Genomic DNA, 20216 nt, shown 5'->3' with positions numbered 1-20216 from the left:
AGGAATTGATACTAATGCTTGCCATTGTTGCATGCTTTGACGCATGGGATTCTCATGAAACAAGCACGGTCTTTGCTTCGCTGTTCGTTATAGGATTTTTCAAAAAAGTCTCTTGTCTTAGACAGAAGAAAAAGAGGAAGAAGACTTGTCAGGAGAACCTAAAGCCTCACCTAGTGCTGATACAACCATCTTATTTGTGAAAGGTGAAGGTAAGAGTCCTGTGCTAATCTACCATCTTCTTTACTGTTGCTTAGACTATATCAATGTGTGCATAAAACAGTGAAGCTCTAAAAAACCCCAGAATCTGTTCTAGATGCTTTCTGTTTAGCAATGGGCTAGGTGTGGTGTATGAAGTTTCTAATGGTTGAATATTTTTTGTGTTTTAGACTTCCCAGCAAACAACATTGTAAAATTTCTGGTGGGCTTCACCAATAAGGGTACAGAGGATTTCATTGTCGAGTCTCTCGATGCTTCTTTCCGCTATCCTCAAGACTACCAGTTTTATATCCAGAACTTCACAGCTCTCCCTCTGAATACAGTAGTTCCACCACAGAGACAAGCCACGTTTGAGTATTCTTTCATCCCTGCTGAGCCTATGGGTGGTCGTCCTTTTGGACTAGTTATCAATCTCAACTACAGAGATGTAAATGTAAGCCTGATGTTGTAATTCATTTTAATCTTTCTAGTTGATGTGGAAATGTCAGGAAGGAACTGCTTAGTCAAGTTCCTACCTCTTCAGAAAGTAAATGCCTTTGTGGTTTTTAAGCAAATCAGTAGATACATAAGCGCAGTAAGCGACTGTCTACGTGCTTCACAATACCCCCCATGTACACTTAGTTCTGTATATCTTAGACTTAAAGTTATGTCAGCAGTGGAAGCTAGAATGCCTTAGGACTGTATAGTAGTGGGCTGTACTCATTTTAAAAACAAAACAAAACAAAAACCTAAAGCTTCTTAAGGGTAACTTAAATTTCACTGTGCTTTTCAGATTGGGCTTTGCTAATAAACTTAACATCAACCTGAATCCCATCTGCAAACTTGACTTTGAGCAAATAAATGGCCAGTAGTTGCAATCTGGGGGAAGACTATCCAAAAGCATAAATGGGGATTAAAATAGGGGATTCTTTTCTCTTTTAGTGCATGTCAAAGTTTAACAGGCTTCTGTACCTTTGTTTTGACTGTTCTAATAAGAACCCTTCATATGTAATACCTCATGTTATAGGAAATAACATATTGAAGGCTAGATGTGACTTTCTTGCTAATATCAAGACTGTTCTTTGTACTTGTACCAAAAAGTTTGTGCTTTTATATGTTGAGTCAGACTTGCACTGCTTATAAACTTGATCAAGTCTCGTGCAGGAGTTACTACTTTCTAGAGTTTTTCCAAGAACATGCAAAATGGTAAACATGTGTTTATGTGTTCAAGAAATGAATTTAAAATGTTACGTGGAAACTTTGTTATAGGGCAATGTGTTTCAAGATGCTGTCTTCAATCAAACCGTCACAATTATTGAAAAAGAAGATGGGCTGGATGGAGAAACGTAAGGAGGCTGGAGATTCAAGTTTAGTTGGTATACTGGTAGAACAGGTTATTGATGGCGCCAGTGAGAATAGCTCTTGTATCCTCATTTTATTGAATGCTAGGTCTGCTGTGTTTTGCTGATGGTGTAGCAGGCATTTGACTTGTACATCGTTGATAGACTGAAAATACGAACCTTTTCCCCAAATTAAGATCTGTATTAATACTAGGGATCTTCAGGACTGGTACTATGTCAATGAGCAGTTTACATGTCTGCTTTGGCTCAGAGGGCTTAAGCCTGGAATAGGACCAGATGTTACACAGCTACATCGCAATTCAAAGCTGTTAAGCTTTTGTTACGCTACTATGCTTTTTCCTAAGAGTTGAAGATGCAGAGGGTCCATAGAATTGGGCTGTGGGTCCTACTGTGAAGACTGGAATAACTTGCTTCTGGAGCACTCCAGTGTAATCCAAGATTACATAAACTGAAAGATGTATTTGGAGTATGAGATAGAGGAACTCACACTCATTCTTTGTTGCACTAACTCCTACCTATAGCTGGTATCTTTCAGGAGTATTTTTTTCTGTCTTAAAGACTAAGTACATCTGACACACCTTATATGTTGCAAGCATATGCTGTGCTGATGTGCTTTTAAATATTCTAACACTGGAGTGGAATTTTAAGAGAACCTGTGAGTTAAGAAAAAGGTCTTCAGAAATACTTGTAGACAGTGCTGAATATTTGAATTCTCCTGCCACGAGTAGAAATTGCCTGCTGAGCAAGCTTCCTTTTTAAAAAAGGACAGCCAAAAGAAATAGCTGTTGCATTAATCCATATTTCTCAAATAGAATAGAATCAATGACAGAACTATTGGTCACGTGAAAATGTGTGATACTCTGATAAAGGAGCTCTCAAAAGAATTCAAATCATTAGAACCAGTTTGAGTTAATGTCCTATGAATAATTACCCTAAAACAGGGATGTTCAGTTAAGTGCCTTCTGTAGTTTAACTCTGTAATTTCCTTTGTCATAAGATGTTCAACTTGGAAAAGGTTCTTTACCTGTAAACTCCTGCCTGCTCCCCAAATTAATTTTAGATATAATTTATGTTCACCTCCTGCTAAGTATCAACAGGTATTTCAGATAGAATTCTTCAAAACAAACCAAAAATGCACAGATTTAAAAAATGATTGTTTGCATAGGTAGAATTTTAAGAGTGGAACACAGAGCAAGGTGAGCAAGGCCTTTCAAAGCTCTGTTGCCAATGATTAGTATCCTAGCAGTACTTGCTTTGCAGTAGCATACTAAAAGCATAGAAGAGATTTTTAAGGGTTTTGTAAGTGGTTAAAGCTGTCACAAACATAAGTATTACCTGCGACCCAACATCTTGAAACATGATACTGCAAAAGAGTTCTTGCAGTTACTAAATTTCAATAATTATTTATAACAGTTTCCCAGTTTATATGGCATTTTTCAAATGTTCTGTCGTTCAGAATTAAACTTAGGATTACAGTTTCTGAAATCGAAGTCAGAATAATTATTAATGTTTGTTAGCACGTCAGTTTCAGATTCATTGGGTTTTTTTTCCCCATCCACCCCCTACAAAAGTTCTTGGGAAAGATCAAGTGGGCATGTGGCCAAACCTAGGCTTAGTTTCTATGCCTCTTTGTAAACTCTCTTAAACACTTAAGGTTTTTAGGTAATGGTTTCTTAAACTGTTTTTTAAAGGATCTTCATGTACATGTTCCTCGCTGGACTTGGTCTACTTGTCATTGTTGGCCTACATCAGTTACTAGAATCTAGGAAGGTGGGTAGTGTATTTTGTCTATGTACTTGTTAACACAAGACCTTACTGAAATGAAAAGAAAGCAGTTCAGTAATTGCTTCTGGCATACGATGGTACAGGTAGAGCTTCAGAAGATTTACTTTCAGAACTAAGACCTTAGATATTACTGGGAAAACCAGAGTTTTTAAAAAATGTTCATAACTGGAGACATGTAGATTGCTTACCTAATGCTCTTTGGGACCACACCGAAGTGGTTGAATTGGAAGCTTTGATACCTTCCAGTCACTGGATGTGTGCAGCTACTGATTCTATACTCACTGGGTGGACTTTCCCTATGCTCTCTATCTGTTAGTTTAATCTAGACCAAACTTTGGGGAAAACAGCTGTCTAGTTCTTTATTTAGTTCTTATCGATGCTTTGCTATAATGTTGATTCGGGCCTTCTGGATTCCATTTATAATGGTATAACAGCTAAGGGTTTGTCCATGTAGGTGGTCTGGCAAGTAAAAGCCATTGAAAGCTTAGGTCTCATCTGCATGCAATGCATAGGTTATGTCTTCGTGCAGTCTGGCTTAACGATACTTTTGAAGTAGCTTCCCTTGGGAAGAAGTATGGAATGATTATTGTGCTTTGAAATCTATTTTGCAAGGTGACATACGAGAATATTGTGCTAATCTGAGAAAGTATAAGGAAACCAGTCATCACAAAGTTTGATTAATCATCAGCCATTTTTCATAACAGGTGTAATGAACTTGCCCAGGCGTGCATGAAATCTTGATATCTTTGTGTGGAATAGGTATTGTGAGGCATTAGAAGTGGTAATGCCAAGCTTAGGTGAATAAATTGCTAATGGTAAAGATAGCTAAAGCTAAGCTACAAAGACAGCTTCATACATTGACTGCCTTAAGTTTGTGTCTTAGTGAAATAATTGTAATTCATTAAATATAGCATTATTAGTTATTTCTAATACTTGTGCTATCAAAACTTTGTGGAAAGGAAAATCTTTTTTCTTTCTTGAATTTTCAGAGGAAAAGACCAGTACAGAAAGTAGAGATGGGAACATCAAATCAGAATGATGTTGATATGAGCTGGATTCCCCAAGAAACTTTAAATCAAATAAGTAAGTACTCTGCTTTCCACAAACTAGAGCATAATAAACTTATTTAATCAATTAGTTGTAACTGAGTAAGTAGCTGATACCAATTTCTCAGAACAGCATACATCTCTTCTAGGGAATAAAAAAATTGTCTAAAGCACTGTGCTTAATGATTAGGCTATTAGATTAGCAGCCTACTCTTGTCCATATAGAACAAACTTCACTGGCTGATGCAATAATGACTACCGGTGACTTTTACAATTTGTTCTGTAGACTCTTTTTCAACAGTGTAAAATCTCTACCCAAAACCTGGATCACAAAGGAGGTTTAAATAGGAGAAAATATCTATCATCTCAAAGTTTCTGTAAGTTGTTTGGAAGTTTTCCTATAGACCAAAGTTTTAAATAAGCATTAAAAGTGTGTATTAACTAAAGCCACATTAAGACTTGGTATTAATGTCCTTCACAAGTCCAAAATGACTAAGTTCTACTTGATATCTGAAATGCCAACCCAATATCTGATTTCTTTAGACCACTTGTGTGTTTGTGGATATTTCTAACTTCTCTTGCTGTTTCTTCTGTTTTGTTTACCCATGGCTTCAGTGCAGAGTAAAAGAGGTGAGGCAAACTGGTGATCTAAAGAGTGGAAGTGCTTAATGTGTTGTCCATGTGATAATTAGGCATGGATAGAAGTACAGCTTCCTGCATGCAGTGATTGGTGATGTAGCATGAGCAGTACAAGATTACAGAACAGATGCACGCAACCACACAAACACATTTTATATACATATAAATTTGTTTTCATATATTATAAATAGGTGTGTATATATTATGTCTGGTTATATTGTAGTAACGTAGTTTCAGTAAAGTATTGCTGAAGTACTGTTGTCTCCTCTGGCAGTTCCGAGAACCCTTTATCTAAAATGCAGATGTGTATCTTGCCTTCCCTGCTACTTTGGTGTAGTGTCAAGCTGATGTTGCACGAGGGAGGTGGAGGACTGATCATGACCAATGGCTGAGCACATCTTGTTTCAGTGAGAAACAAACCTCAGCCTTGGGTGTAATAGTTTTATAGTCAGGTTTATCTTCCTGGGTCTTCCTTATCCCAGGTGAACTCCTTTCACCAGTAGTGTTGGCTGGTGTGAGGTGAGATAGCCTCCCTTAAAACAAAGCGCATCCTAGACAAGAGAAGTGTTTTGAAAACCCTTTGCAGGAACCACCTTTACTTGAAAAAGACTCCTGTTTTGATGAAATAAGCAGATTCTGAGCTTTATTCAGTGTAGAAGGGCTAGAGGCCTTAGCTCTGATATGAAGTTGTGCCAGGAGTTGACGACTTCACTTTTTTTGATTCCTTCACCCTTTTTCACTGTACTTATATTACATAGGTGTAAGGACTGGTGTCTTACTTCTGAAAATATAAGCTTGTTTGCACACTGTCTTCTGTGAGACACAAGAATGATAGTACAAAATCTAGATACAGGAATTTGAAAAGCCTCAATCTAGCAAGAAAGACTGAAGCTCTAGATGCTAATTTTTTTCCAAAGAGCAAACTGTCTTTAAATGGGTTCAAATCCTGGCAATGTTTGGGTCCTGTCCGCCATCCCTTTCTTAAGCTAAATAGGTATTCCTGTCTTAATACCTGAAGTCTAGGAAAACCTGATGTTTTAGTTCTTAATTGGTGGTTTTCTTTAGCTGCAGGTTAGTTTTAATTAGAACTCTACACTAGAATCCTTTGAAATACGTGGCCTTCAAGATCCTCAGAGGTTCTTGACTATATTTTATTGTTGAAAGACTTCATACTGTACTGATTGGCTTGTAATGGCGTGATGGCTGCTCCTTGCGTTTGCGCATACTCGAAACAGTGAAATTATTGGAGATGGTTCTGCTTAAGTAAATGTGCATTTTTTTAAGTCAACAGATACACTTAGCAATCACTTTAGCACTTCATACAAAGTATTGTAGCTTATCTACAATATTGCAAGGATTGAAATTCTACTTATGTAAGGACCATCATTGTAAAGGACAATTATAGGCCTGTCATAGTCTTAAATGTAGGATGGTGCTTCTGGCGTCCAGTGATCGTACAGCTAAAGCTGGGTGGCTTCCCTGTACAGGATGTCTTGATTACAAAGTGACATCTTCATAGTCAAAGGTGGATGCTTCCTGGAAAAGTGTGTTTTTTCACAACCAAAACACTTTTCTTCTGCTGTTAATCTGTATGAATGTGGAAATGTTCATGCAAGACAAAGCTGTCTAAAGGAGGGTCAATCACGTATCCTTCAGGCAGGTAAAATCAAACCAGTAATGGTCAAAATAATTCATTAACTTTCTAAAAGTGTGATTATTGAACATAAAACTTTTCTAAACAGCAGAGCATGCAGTTTCATCAGGAGATGGTGTGGGGTTTGGTTTTTTTGGGGGTGGTTTTTGCATTTTAGTAACTGGCAAACTGAACAACCCTCACCCTGGAGTTGCATGTTACGGAATAGGAACATTCTTTTTTTGTTACCTTCTATTTAGGATGCTAATTGTTAAAAAGCCTTAACAAGTTGTTTGAACTGGCTTCTCTGTGGTGATGCATTGCACTAGAAGGGCAGTTTGGCTTGTGTTTGGGAGGGAGAAAAATACATGGTCATACAACATTTAATCTGAAGTAGCTGTAGCAATTGATGCAACTATCTCTTTTTTTTTTTTTAAATCTAGATAAAGCTTCACCGAGGAGGTTGCCCTACAAGAGGGCACAGAAGAGATCAGTGGGCTCTGATGAGTAAATGTTAACTAGTACAACAGTTGAACCTTTACTAATCCTGCCTGTTTGGGTTTTTTGGATTGGAGTAGTGCAGAGAATCCCTATCACCATAAGGAAAATACTGCTAGACATTTGGACTGAACAGATTAACTGAATGGTGTTAATGTTACTGAAAATGCACTTCTCTTTTTTTTTTTTTGGTTAATTGTTGGGGGGGCGGGGGGGAGGTAGCCATTAAGATTTGTGCCTGCGTGTGTAAGCAGTTGGTCTTAACAGAACCATGTTACCTGAAATGTGCCTTTAGAATTCTTTGTAATGCTGGCTTGTCATCTGTACACTGTCTTTGAAGGATTTTTCTCCTCCCCCTAATCTGAATGTCTAGTGACTTAATCTATCTTGATTGTATCATGTTTGTTTCAGAATCTGTATGCATTTTTCTTTTCCAGTAAGTAACTTTATTCTCTACAGTGCGCACACACTGAAGTTTGTGTGTGTGGTCCTATTGCAGTGGCGAGGCACTGATCATCTAGATTTCTGCGTAGTTTGCATTCTAAAGGCACAATTGGGTATAGCTACTCATAGCGGTAGATATTTTGCTGCTGTTTTGATCTGGGCATGCAGTGACCTAAAAATCTGAACTTACCTGCATAGATGTTAGGAAGACTCTTACACAGCAGCAGAACTTGTGAAGCATGGAATTTGTGTGCTGAATTGGTATTACTACATAAATTTTTTTTATACCCAATTTGTTAAATGGTTAGTTATTGAATTGTGCCAGCAGCTTAGGTATTCTGATTATAGTGGTAGCTCTGCAATGTTTACTCAAGAAATTACTGAATAAGCCAGAACAACTTTTCAGTAAGTTCTTGGTTCTCTCACAAAAACTAGAATGTGATATGTATCAAAATGTGGACTTTTCTTAAAGCTTTACATGGGGCAAGGACTTTGCATTTACTGTACACACTTGAAACTGAATTTGAAAAACTGTTGGCTTCAAATAATCTTTTTAAATGGCAAACTATTTAATTCACCCTTTGCAGTTTTTAAATCTCAAACTTCTTTCCACTGGTCACTACATTGCTCTGAGTTGTTTGGTTTTTTATCACCTTGTCTTTCCTACCAGTAACACAGATGCATATCAATTATGAACTACATGTTAGTTCAGCACTAAAGCAGAAAAGCTATATGCAATCAAAATGGGATTTTCTTTTGTGGCAGGCACAACTTACATGGTTACCAGGTACAGAGGTATTGATCCACATCCATTGCATTCAGGAATTTAACAGACAGTAAAAAGAGCCGATAATGTCAGTTTGCTGCCATTCAGGCACTTGAACAAGGCTTGAATTGTTTGCATCTCAACTGCATCTCTTCCTGTGTCTGAAGGTTATCTGGAAGCTTGTTGAGTTCAGGAGGAGGCATTGATTTGAGACCTCTGTTTTCTTCTTTTCCTCCCCTTCCTGATCCCCACATGTGAAAGTGCTCTTTTAGATCTACACTTGCTCTGCAGGGACTGAGCTTCTGAGCCAACGAATGCTGAGCAATACTTGCAAATCATGTCATGGTGTGTTTGAAGCATCTGAGCTCTGAAACTATATCTGTACTGGCACTATTTTACTATATGCTTTGCTAGAATGAACTGTGAAGATACTCTCGGCTCATCTTGCTATGGAAAAGATAAGAATAGGAAAAGCAACCCCAAAGATGCTTTGTTCAACTTCCTGATAATATAGCTAGCCGAGGCAGAATATTTTTAATAGCTAAGATTGCTGAATCATCATACAGATCACTTGGCAAACAGTTGAATGCTGCCTTCATAAGAGTTATCTCCACTCAAATTGTGTGGAACAACTTTGTTTGCCTTTAGTGATGTAATCTGACTGGTTCTGTGGTAGGTTTATGGGCTTATATTCAAGCTTGCATTGATTCAACAAAGTGTTTATGTATTAAATGCTTTGTATACTAAAGCCCTATAGCTATTGCAGCACCTCATGTACTGAACTTCTAAGTTCCCTCTCTTGGATTACGTCTCTAACCTGAAATCAAGAGGGGGTTTTTTCACCTTCTGGTAACAGCTAATCTTAAACTGTATACTTTTAATTCTTCCCAAGATAGGAAGGTACTCTTTTGAGGGAGTGATGATGAGAGCTGCTCTAGATACAATGGTACTCCAGGAAAAAAGACAAAGAATCAGAACAGAGGATACTAATTTGTAATATCCTAGTTTTATTTGTTCAGATAAATAGTTTAGCCCTTACTGATTGACTTTTGGAGCAAGTTAGGCCTTTAGAAATCTTACACTGACCGGGACTTAAGAGAAGCTGAAGGACTGAAGCACTGTAGAAAGAAGAAATAAGTATTTGAAGGTTTCAGCTTTCTTCTCTGCACACAGTGGTTAACATCCAAATGCTTAAGTTCTAAGCATGACAGAAGAGAGGAGACAGTTTAGCAACTTGCACAGGAACTAGCAATGGGAAACTCCAGTTTTGTACCAAGACTTTCTTTCTGATCATACAACTTGGCATTCACTGTGGATGGTTCATAGTAACTTTCTCAGCCAGAAGCAGTTCATGAGAACAGCGGCCAGCAGTCCACTACTGCTCATGATAAATGAAGTAACAGTTCTGAATTCCTCGTTTCTTGTTAGTTTGCTGCAGTTGAAATTTAGCAGTAACATTCCAGTGTGTAGTGGTAATAGAAATTGGGCATCTCTTACATTATTTCTAGTGAATAAGCCAGTCTGCTACACTCAGATTTCTTCAAATGGGAGAACAGAGTTGTTGCTTTATGCTGTTGGTTAACAACTTTTATGTTGGTAGTTGAATTTTCTACTCGATTTTTAAACATGTACAGATAGCTTAGTGCCACAGGTATGTTACTGGATTTCATTATTACTATCATCAGCTGAGTAGGGTATAGTTTCATTGACTTTAAGATGGAACAGGTAGCAATTCTGCCTGTCTTGATGCCACCCCTTTCCATGCGGTAGCACAAGCATTTATATAATCTAGCATTCTTACCCGCCTAGTTTTCAGCAAGCTTACTACACCACCACACAACTGCTCATGTGGGGTTATGAGGAGCAAGGGCTGTGAAAGAAGTTGTGAACTAGGGTTTCTTCCTTGTTAGTAAGAGATGCTGAAATGGCTTTAGGACTGCAAATAAACTATGGCCTTAGTGTGAAGGATCACTATTAATCCCTTTCTCACAGCTCCTTAACCAGTTCAAAAAATTGTGAAGACTTAATGAGTCTATACTTGGGGTAAGAAAAACTGCTTTAGGCTTCATGTCTATAGTGGTACCAAAGCATTAATTTAGCTACACATGCAGTGCGTTTGATACTTGCAGCCCTCTGTATGCTGTCTGCTTTGTGACAGCAGTTCACTTTTTTCCCAGTAACATTTAATCTGAGAAGGAAGAGTGGCTGCTGTCAGACTGAAGGATGAAGTATCGTCTTTATTCTTCATGTACAAAATAATTAAATTGTGGGCTGTGGAGATGAATGGAGCAGACTAGTGATGGCAGTGCTTCTGCTCGTTTCAAAACAGTTTTGCTGAACATCTTCCTGACCTTGGAATGGATATAATCAAAAGCATCGTTCACTGTTTATTCCTGGAATGCATGGTGTTAAACAAAATCTTGCGGTTGAAAGCTCTGAATTCAGGGAAGCAGCAGGAAGGTCAAATACTAACATAGGCTGGTTGTCCTGTTTTTCAGTGTGCCTGATGTACTGAGCAGCAGTTAAGAGTCTGTTCTCTTTTCTTCTCCAAAGGAAGGACAGTACCTACCTCATAGGAGTGATACAAGGGCTGTTTCAGGAGTGTTTTGAAGTTACTTGAGACTTGCACAATACACTTCCATGGAGATAGTAAGACAGCACTAGTGTAACTTGATGGTAACTACATAGATTCATGTTATACCAGTTTAATCCCCTCGCTGAACAGAATTTAGCAGCTTTAGACTAAGACCTCTCTTAAATACACAGAGGAATTGCAATTAAGTTAGAGGAGAGCAAAGCCAGAAAGATCTTTCAGTTTCTGCAGGAGTTTATAGGTAGGCTAAATAACATTGTTCTGACATTTTTCCATATATCTCTAAATTTTCCCAGGGATTTTTTTGTAATCAAGTGATATAGATGATTGTTTGTGTAGATACCATCAACAGTCAGTTTAAGAATGATTGTTTTGGATGATTAAGTTCAGATGATGTACTGCAACTGAAATGTTAAATTAACATTTACTTTCTTACCTGCTGACTTTCATTTATAAGTGAGATCAGATCTCTTGAAAATGGCTGCAGGTTTTTTGTAAATGAAACTTGATTTTTTTTTTTCTTAGCATTGTGTAGCTTTTTTTTTTTTTAAATAAAGCATGAGTATGGCACCAAAAAGCCTGAGTGGTATGCTGGTGCTCTTTTCCTTGATAAGCAACCTGTAGTAGCAAATATTGCAAAGAGTGAAAACATGCTATTCTTAAAAAGCTGCTTTTCTGCAAGTGTATTTGGAATGGGAATAATAGTGAGGAAGTATTCTGTGATGTTTTGGACAATGGACTAATGTTAAGATTAAAATTCCTTATAAGAATAAGGGAGGGCCCTGGGAAAATGTTCAGTAAATTCTTGAATCCTGATCTGTTAAAACTGAGCCATAGTTCCCTACATTTCCAGAAAGAATAACCTATTGTTAAACTGTTGTAGGCAGCATGAGAAGGATCTGTTAAGGTGCTTTAAAGGCTGCTGAAGCACAAGGCTATAACAAGGCCAAATTCCTATAGCTTTAAAGTGCATGCCATTGTCTGACCAAGCAAACAATAATATTCCAGGCAGTAATACTGAAAGTAGCAGTTCAAGCAGATGTACCGCATCCAAAGAGAAGAAGGTAAGACTTGCTGGGGAAAAAAGCTAACAAAAGCAAAACAAAAATGGCTTAAAAATAAAGGATAGTGAGACTTTGTATTTGTGAACTACATCTGTGGATAAATAAGGGAAAACTTAAAAGCAGATGTGTTAAGATGTATTTTTAGCTCCCAGACAACATAAAAATAACTCCCAAATTTGAAGTCTGCCTCATCTTTCCATGAAAAGATTAAGATTAGATTTTTGAGACTTCATGTTGGTCTCTATTCTTTCTAAGCCAGTCATTGCAGCCTTAATTTCAGTAGGGTATCTTTCTGTCCCCTCATGTTTGTCGTCTTGATTATAAATCTATATTAACCAAGATGCAGTAAAATTTCAGCATTACAACATTACGATCCCTTAACTGGTGAGGGAAAACTGAAACCTAACCTGTCTTTCCTCATCGCTTCTGGTCTGTTCAGCTTACATGGAAACCACAGTTTGTCCTGCTTTAACTGAGTTTTTCCCTGTGCCACTTAAATTCACCTAATGAAACCGTAACTTAGAGCTGGCTCTTTGACGTAGTGAAGGGTATACTTGGAGTTAACATATGTAGCCACACAAGCATCTGAACAAGAGAAATTTTCAAGATAGCCTCAGTGTATATTTAGTAAAACAGATGATACAGTCCTGCCCTACAGGGCCTGGATGGAGCTAGACAGTGTAATTTTCATTTAGATGAAGCTGCATTGGTGGACCAAGTGCGATTAAAGCATTTACCCTGAAGATAAAATACCATACAAGGTTCCATTATTACAGCCATCAGTACCAAAAGCTGCTGGCTGAGGGATCTCCCAACAGTGACAGCTGCTTCTCATAACAGACAAGCACAAGAGAGCAGCATCTAAATGGATGGGCTAGAGCAACTGTGTCTGGCTTTTCTTAATCATTCTCTGCTGTGTCTTAGTCACTGAAGCAAGTGAGAACAAGTCTTATGAGGAGCGGCTGAGGGAACTGGGGTTGTTTAGCCTGGAGAAAAGGAGGCTCAGGGGAGACCTCATCGCTCTCTACAACTACCTGACAGGAGGTTGTAGTGAGGTGGGTGTCGGTCTCTTCTCCCAAGTAACAAGTGATAGGACGAGAGGAAATGGCCTCAGGTTGTGCCAGGGGAGGTTTAGAGTGGGTATCAGGAAAAATTTCTTCACCGAAAGGGCTGTCAAGCATTGGAGCAGGCTGCCCAGGGAAGTGGTTGAGTCACCATCCCTAGAGGTATTTAAAAGACGTGTAGATGAGGCACTTGGGGACATGGTTTAGTGGGCATGGTGGTGTTGGGTCGACGGTTGGACTCGATGATCTTAGAGGTCTCTTCCAACCTTAATGATTCTATGATTCTATGAAGTCTGAGCACTGCATTTTTGTGTGCTTTTAATAAAATAATTCACAACATGAAACTTAAACTCTGAAAAGCTGTAAATATTAGTGTCTCGCATTTGCTTCCAAAAAAAAAGTCAGGGCTATAGCCACCTACAGGGTCAGCCTGAGGTATTGCAGAAGCAGGGGTAATGGTGACGCTGCATCCACGCTGCCTCTCTCATCTGGTTTCCTGGTCCTAGGCTCCTCAGCAAGGTCTCCTGCAATTGAAGTTAGATTAAATCGGGCCTTTTAACTCCATGTGCACCTTGACCATGCTCAAACACAAATAGGTCCATGTTCTGTCTTCAGCTGGAGTATTTTTTCCATGAAAGCTGAATCAGAGAGTCCAGTCCATCCAGAACACTGAAGCATACATACTTCCTTGCATGAGCCTGGATCCACAGTGCTACACAAGCCAGCAGTGCACAGGACCTTACCACGACAGCATGCTTGATCCCAACCTCAGCCGGCAAGTCCGCCAGGAAGTTTCCAAGAGAGACAGAAAGAACAAACTGTTTTCTTTAGCAGGAGTATACATGGAAGGGAGGAAATACCTAAAATACCCTATTGCAGGTTTCCATTGGAAAGGAAAAGCTCGAATTTAAATGGCAGCTGATGACTATCACATACAGTATGGCAAACATTGTCACCAAAATAATAGGTTAGAATTAGAAGCAAGTGCAAATACCCTAACAAAGTTGGTTGATTGTGAAGTAAGTCTGTTACGTTTTCCTTAGAGCCAGTATTTAAGACTTAGTTAATGCTTGGTTGGTTGTAATAGTGGTTCGTTCGTAGAGAGTGGAAGTATTTCTCACAGCTGGAAATGATGTTTTGCCCAACTAATCCGAACTTGTTGCTACTGTAAGCAAGCTGAAAACGAGGAGGCACATCTTGCTGTTAGGGACCACAGGAAAGGCAGTCTTGCAGAAGGAAGAAAAAAAAATGAAAGGGGATTTAGCTTGTATTTTAAAAACCACACTACACAGGGACCCTCTCCTTTCCAACGTATTAGTAGTCTGGCAGGTTGTGATACTGCAGCATCCCGCTACGACCACCCCCAACTAAAAGGTACGATGAGGATGAAGTATGAGGCGTCAGTTGCAGTCATATATCCGGAACAATCGCTGACTTCACTCAGTAGTGTTATTCCATGCTCACACAGGGTGAGACGTTCCCTCAAGGTCCCGTTAAAAGCATCTCACTGGGTGTCATTTACTGGTCCTTTAGTTAGGTGCAGCACCCCTTGTGGTTACTCCAGTTTTCCTTTAGTGACAAGCCCCAAGGGCCATCACCCCATCGTTGCTATTTTGCTGAATTTGTAGAATTGCATCAAAACAGATGTCACTGACTCACCTCAGCGGTTGTAAGTGCAGGCCACCAAGGATCTGTTGACAAACTGCAAAACATCCCACGGCTGCAGTTCAGTAAAACACTACCACAAGGAACCCTGATAGGAGCTGCTATCACTTTTAATTAAGTGTTGTGCAAATTAAGTACCTTCATTTTTAAGCAGCTATTGTACAACAGCTAAAGAGAATATTTTGGTTCAGAAAAAACTTCAAAACTGTTCATGAGAGGCGCATTCACCAAAAAGTAATAACCAAATGCATCAAAAGCACATGTGGCGCTGGGTGCTGTGCCAAGATGTGTTACCATGAGGTGCACAGGTTGCTCAGTTCTCCGGATCCCTTCCCTTCCCTTCCCTACAACCCTGGCAAGCTTTTCTAACCAGCTCAGCGCCCATTCTGGGTTTCAGGTCGCTGCGCTAAAAGGCCTCTGTGGTTTCAGCTGCAGAAGATACTGGCAGATAATGATCTAGACAGGAGATCAAAAATCAAACTCACTGTGTTGTGGTGCAGACTTTTCACGGATTGCTGTGTGTACCCAGGCAGCTTGATACTTCGATTTTTCCAGCTCTGGAGCATAATGGACCTGATGTATGTAACCTTGAAGCCTGTAAAGCTTTAGTCATATAAGCATCTTGAAGGCAACGGATGAAATAGTGTTCAGTATCCTGCCACCAAAAAGGGGTTTACTGGCAAAGTGTAGGAGTGTTGTATCCCACTCAGCAGCAGCGCGTGAGATAGCACGCATCCTCCCATGTTCTACCTCCTCCCCAACTGCTACCTGGGAGCCCCGTGCATCAAGTAGGGCTACACTTCAGTAGAAATAGAGGAAAACGGCAATGAAAATGGTTACCTTTTTTGCTTACAGCCAGGTTTTACCCCATCACTTTTCCATTCCCAAGCACAGGTCACGTGGTAAAGCTTGCGTTGCAAACACTTGGGAGAAATACTTACTGGTCAAAGCAAGCCTACATCTCACAACTAGCACTGCCATCACCCTAAAATAAAACAGAAATACTTCTTTTGGGTGCAGATCCATTAAAAGTCAGGTGCTGCTCATTTAAAACAACAAATCTAGTTGCAAATCTAAGCTGTCATCTTTCTCCGTACAATCAGATAACAGGAGATGGGAGGAAAGGTTAACACACTGGTTGCTTTAGTTAGTTACCCAAATGTATCTGAACTCGTTCCTGCGCCCGCTTCTGACCCGAGGGAGGGGCTGCCAGTCCTGTGTGCGCGCACACGCTCCCGCAGGACCGTTTCTTTGCGTACTCGCTGCCAAGAGGCACGTTTTGCCGTTCCTCGTATCCCAGCTGCTTGGCTCACGCGTTACAGTAGAGCCACCGTCCCTCTAGCTAACATTTTGTCCTAACCTTCGCACATTTTTTACGAGTAGCACGGCCATGCTCTCTGTGCGGTTACAGGCTAAAAATGACTGACGGAAAGTCAGCCCACAGCAGAGCTGGCCTTTACTGCACTAACCTCTGCCTCTGAGATTATGAAAATAGATCCGGCCTTTCATGATGAACAGCCTTTTCTCCAGCAAACTTCTCTCTTATTTACAGCCTCCTATTAACTGACGTTCGTAAACTGCTTCACCACCCTTTGCTGAAAGGCCCTAGAGGAGTTCAAACGCTTTCACAACAGCGTATTCCAAATGCCCATTGTCCAGAGTTTCCTCATACACTCCTGGCAGTTTTCCCTGCCAAACGAGAGACAAATCTGGCGCGGGAGAAATAAACAAACACAGCAAAGGAGAAAGCTATTTTCAGTTCCTACTACTCAGAGGATTGCTACAAGGTTTTCTACTGCGTTAACACAGTGAGGTTCAGCGAGCCAGGGAAGTCTTCCCGCTTACTAGTATTTAACACATGGAAAACTCCCGCTTCCTTTGAATGTCGTTTTTGTTAGGCTGAGAGGGGACTTGAGAACTGAAAATAGGAGGCAATACTACAATTTTTGGGAAGCCTCAGCAATGCTTCTCAACTCCATCTTTACTTCGTTTCAGCTCCACGGGGTGATTTCAGATGCACCCTGAAATGAAGGCATCTTGGCCCTTTACCTAGGAATACTCTGAAGGTTTTAGTTTCCCTAGAGAATTCAATCAACTTTTTCCTCTGTCAGGCACCCCACTAACACTGTGACACGTGTGCAGATTACATGCCACTTACCTGAGGTGACACGCGCAGCCAGCAACAGCAAGGTAGATGTTTCTGTATCCGTTAGGCATCCCATTCTGTGCAGCAACCTGCCATCAGTCCCTGTCTTCACTGCTGTCTTGGAGCAGGCCGACTGCCTCTCCACTGTCTTTCTCCCAGGTGTTAATCCACTTAATTTCTTTGAAAAAAGATCCTACTGGAAAAACAGTTTCATAAATATCTTTTTACAATACGGAACAACAACTGCTGCTGCTGCAGCGCACAAATGCAACGCTATTCTCCTTGTCCACATCCTATCCTTCGCCCCACCCCTTGCTTTGAATAGGCCTCACTGCCCAGGTGAGGCCAGCGATGAGCCCTGGCAGCACACAGGGATGCTCTTGCAGCCTTCGCACCTGGCAGAGGTGCGGCTGCGAGAGATCCTAAAACACCAAATAATTCTGCCCCAGAGCACGCCCCTCTGTGCTGTGCCCCCTCCAAGCCTCTAGTAAGTCCCAAGCAAACACGTGCACGCCACAGGACAAATGAGTCCGTAACTTTTCATAGGACGAAGGGCACACACCACCAGTGTCTGACACCCACGCAACTTGTAGGAGAAACACCTTGTGCTTACTTGGTATAAATCGTGCTTTCAGGACTGGTGAGAAGGGGTTAAATCACCTAAAACTGCATTCCCAATAACACAATCCTCAGCTGAGGTGACTAGGAAAGACACCCGTGTGGCCATGTTGAGAAAGGCCAAGAGCTTCAAATTCGCCGAGTGCAAGTCTGTGCCCCTGCAGGACACGCTTTAGGCTCTAGAGGGGGCCGCATTAACAAAACACTTTTCCTGCTAATGATGTTCTTGCTTCGAAACCAGAGGAACGCACTGCGACCAGATATACCCCCTCAGCAGAGCTGCGGCCTCAGGAATCCCAGCTGTGCTGAACCTCCTGTCATTTTAGGGATATTTCCACTTTCTCTAATCCTGTGATCCAGCATGGCACTAATTGCCTGAGACTTGGGAAATCCTGTGATCTGCCAGCAAATCTGCAGGTATCGGTGGTCACTGGTTTCCAGACAGCGACAACAGTATGCTCCCGGACATTTGTTTCCCCTGTTCCCTGCGTGTGCACGTGAGGACATGGAGGAAGGAGAGCAGCTCCAGTGTGGGGCTGAAGGCCAAACCCAGGAACTCCAGAGTACGCCCGGGACCCGGAGTCCAGGGGTCACCACAGTGACCCCTGTACTGCTACCAGCCTGCAGTACATACACAGCCAGGCAACTGATCATCTCCCCAGGTCAGCCACAGCGCAGGCAGTCTAAGATGGAGATGTCTAGTCAAATAATGTCATCCCCCTAGCAGGTTAGATACTTACCTTTTCCCATACACGCACTTTCTTCCCCTCTCCCCAAACCTTGGACCATTTTTTGTGAAACACTCAGCTCCTCTCTGACATGAAGGAGGTTTTCAAACTCCCCCGAGTCAAAATATGGCTCTTCCACTTCCCTTATTTAAGCAGATCGGAGAGCAAAACCCAGCATCTTCCTTATTGCCTGTTTCGCTGTTGCAGCACAGCTGCAGCGAGCCTCCCTCCTGCGCAGGTGACTGCAATTACTGCCAAGGAAAGGGACTAGAGAGGATAAGCACTTTACGCAGCTCCTAGGCTGGTGAGCCCGAGTGACCCACGTCACCAGAAGATACTGGTGCGTTGTACAGGTTTTACTCACTTTCCTCCCTGACGTTGGCTGCTCAGGTACCCAAGTCCTGGGAAATGCCAGTGTGGCCCATTTTTCCACGGCCCAGCAGTTAGAGATGTCCCGATTAAACAATCCAATCAATGCATTTCTCCATCCTTTTCTTTTCCTGTGTTATCAGAGTGGATGATAAAAGATGGTGCCTCTTAGACTGACATACAGAAAGTGCCAGTTATTCCGTGCTGGGGCCTTGCATCTCCCTTTTGCACATAGTCCAACCCTCAGGGTTTCCAAAAGTGACATTGTCAATCCCGTCTTAACTCCCAATCTCCACAGAAATGCCTAAAGAAAAAGCCGTGTGTGATTCCCCAAACCGGAGGCTTGTGAGCACGGAAAGGTTTCGAGTAAACTTTTGCCCCTTGCCTTCCTTGCTAGTTGAATTGTGACTAATCTAATTTTGAGAAAGACTTTTTTCAACAGAACAGGGCAAAATACTATGTTAATAGTGTCCACAGCAAATCATTTCTCATTGTATTCACTTTCTGAAGATCTAAGTGTAGGTATACAGCCCTCCCGTCCCCCAAATGCTGGGTACTTTGTGACAGCTGGATAATGGAAAGCAAATACTTTTATTCCTTTCTCTTCACCAGTTTGCATTTCAGTTTCAGTAAAAACACAAAAGGTGCTCCAACCAGGCTCCGTATCCTACTTTGGGACAGCCAGTTTCCACCCAAGCCTGCTATCTCAAACCAGCCCTCCTGCCCATCCCCATGGTCCACAGCCCACAGATTCATATTCCATGCTTCCAAAAAAACTACCCTCCTGCTGCCCCTCGCCACCAAGGCATCCCCCTGGTGGCAGAGGACTTGGGTCTCCCCCAAACCTTAACGCTCTGGGGCGAGCGTGTGGACTTCACACCTGAGGCACTGCTGTGAGATAGCTCCACACCACGGGGGCTGTGCCGCTCTCGCCATCCACGTCAAGAATTAACCTGCGGCTTCACTTTTAAAATGGTGGGAAAAAAAGCTTTAGGGAATGAGGCAAGGAAGCAGCGAGGTGGAGGAGGCACATGGAGACACCACCACCTCCCCCTCCCTCTGTCAACCTGATGTTTCAGGCCAGCTCTAGCTATCGCTGCCACCGGAGTTAGTGCGGGGAGGAGCAGAGGCAGGAGGAGGGAGGGAGGGAGGGAGAAACCAACAAGGAGCGAAGTTCAGCTGGCCTGCAGGACGTTACCCTGTGGAAAGCAAGAAGAGCAGGGAAATTCCCAGCTCAGGGATGGTCACAGACAAATTTAGGCAGGAGGAGAAAAGGGCTGGGTACACAAATTGCACCCTTCCACAGCCAAGAACCAAGTGCTTTCCAAGTCGTCTGTTTCGGAAGTAGTCACAATCACTTCCTAGCCACATAAACTCATCCCATTTGATTTTACACCTCATGACAGGTCCCCACACCCTTTGGATAAGAGTTTCCCCCTCCGTCTCACAAAAGGAGGGGAGATTTCTCAGGCCAGTGGGCGGGAGAGGGAAGAAAGTGATTTTCTGCAGGTTTCCTCCCTCAGGAATCTTGTTTCCACCCCTTCAGCACACCCAGAGGTAGTTCAGAGAGCCCTGCTTCATCAGATCTCCTCGGCTGGGGGC

At 41.6% G+C, this 20216-nt stretch overlaps 1 protein-coding gene across 1 annotated transcript in view; it reads left to right on the top strand.

Moving 5' to 3' along the window:
• Positions 1-11537, top strand: part of SSR1 (signal sequence receptor, alpha) — a 25835-nt gene extending 14298 nt beyond the window's left edge. The window contains exons 3-9 of the mRNA XM_009326531.1: positions 122-209; positions 387-649; positions 1465-1541; positions 3248-3326; positions 4331-4424; positions 5003-5017; positions 7103-11537. Coding sequence (XP_009324806.1) covers positions 122-209; positions 387-649; positions 1465-1541; positions 3248-3326; positions 4331-4424; positions 5003-5017; positions 7103-7170 — 684 coding nt within the window. The 3' untranslated portion in view covers positions 7171-11537. The remainder of the gene's footprint in view (positions 1-121; positions 210-386; positions 650-1464; positions 1542-3247; positions 3327-4330; positions 4425-5002; positions 5018-7102) is intronic.
• Positions 11538-20216: the final 8679 nt, after the last annotated feature.

The sequence above is a fragment of the Pygoscelis adeliae genome, unplaced genomic scaffold (genome assembly GCF_000699105.1).
Source record: "Pygoscelis adeliae isolate BGI_AS28 unplaced genomic scaffold, ASM69910v1 Scaffold186, whole genome shotgun sequence".
In the NCBI taxonomy this organism is placed as follows: Eukaryota; Metazoa; Chordata; class Aves; order Sphenisciformes; family Spheniscidae; genus Pygoscelis; species Pygoscelis adeliae.
This window is presented reverse-complemented; position numbering and strand designations above follow the sequence as displayed.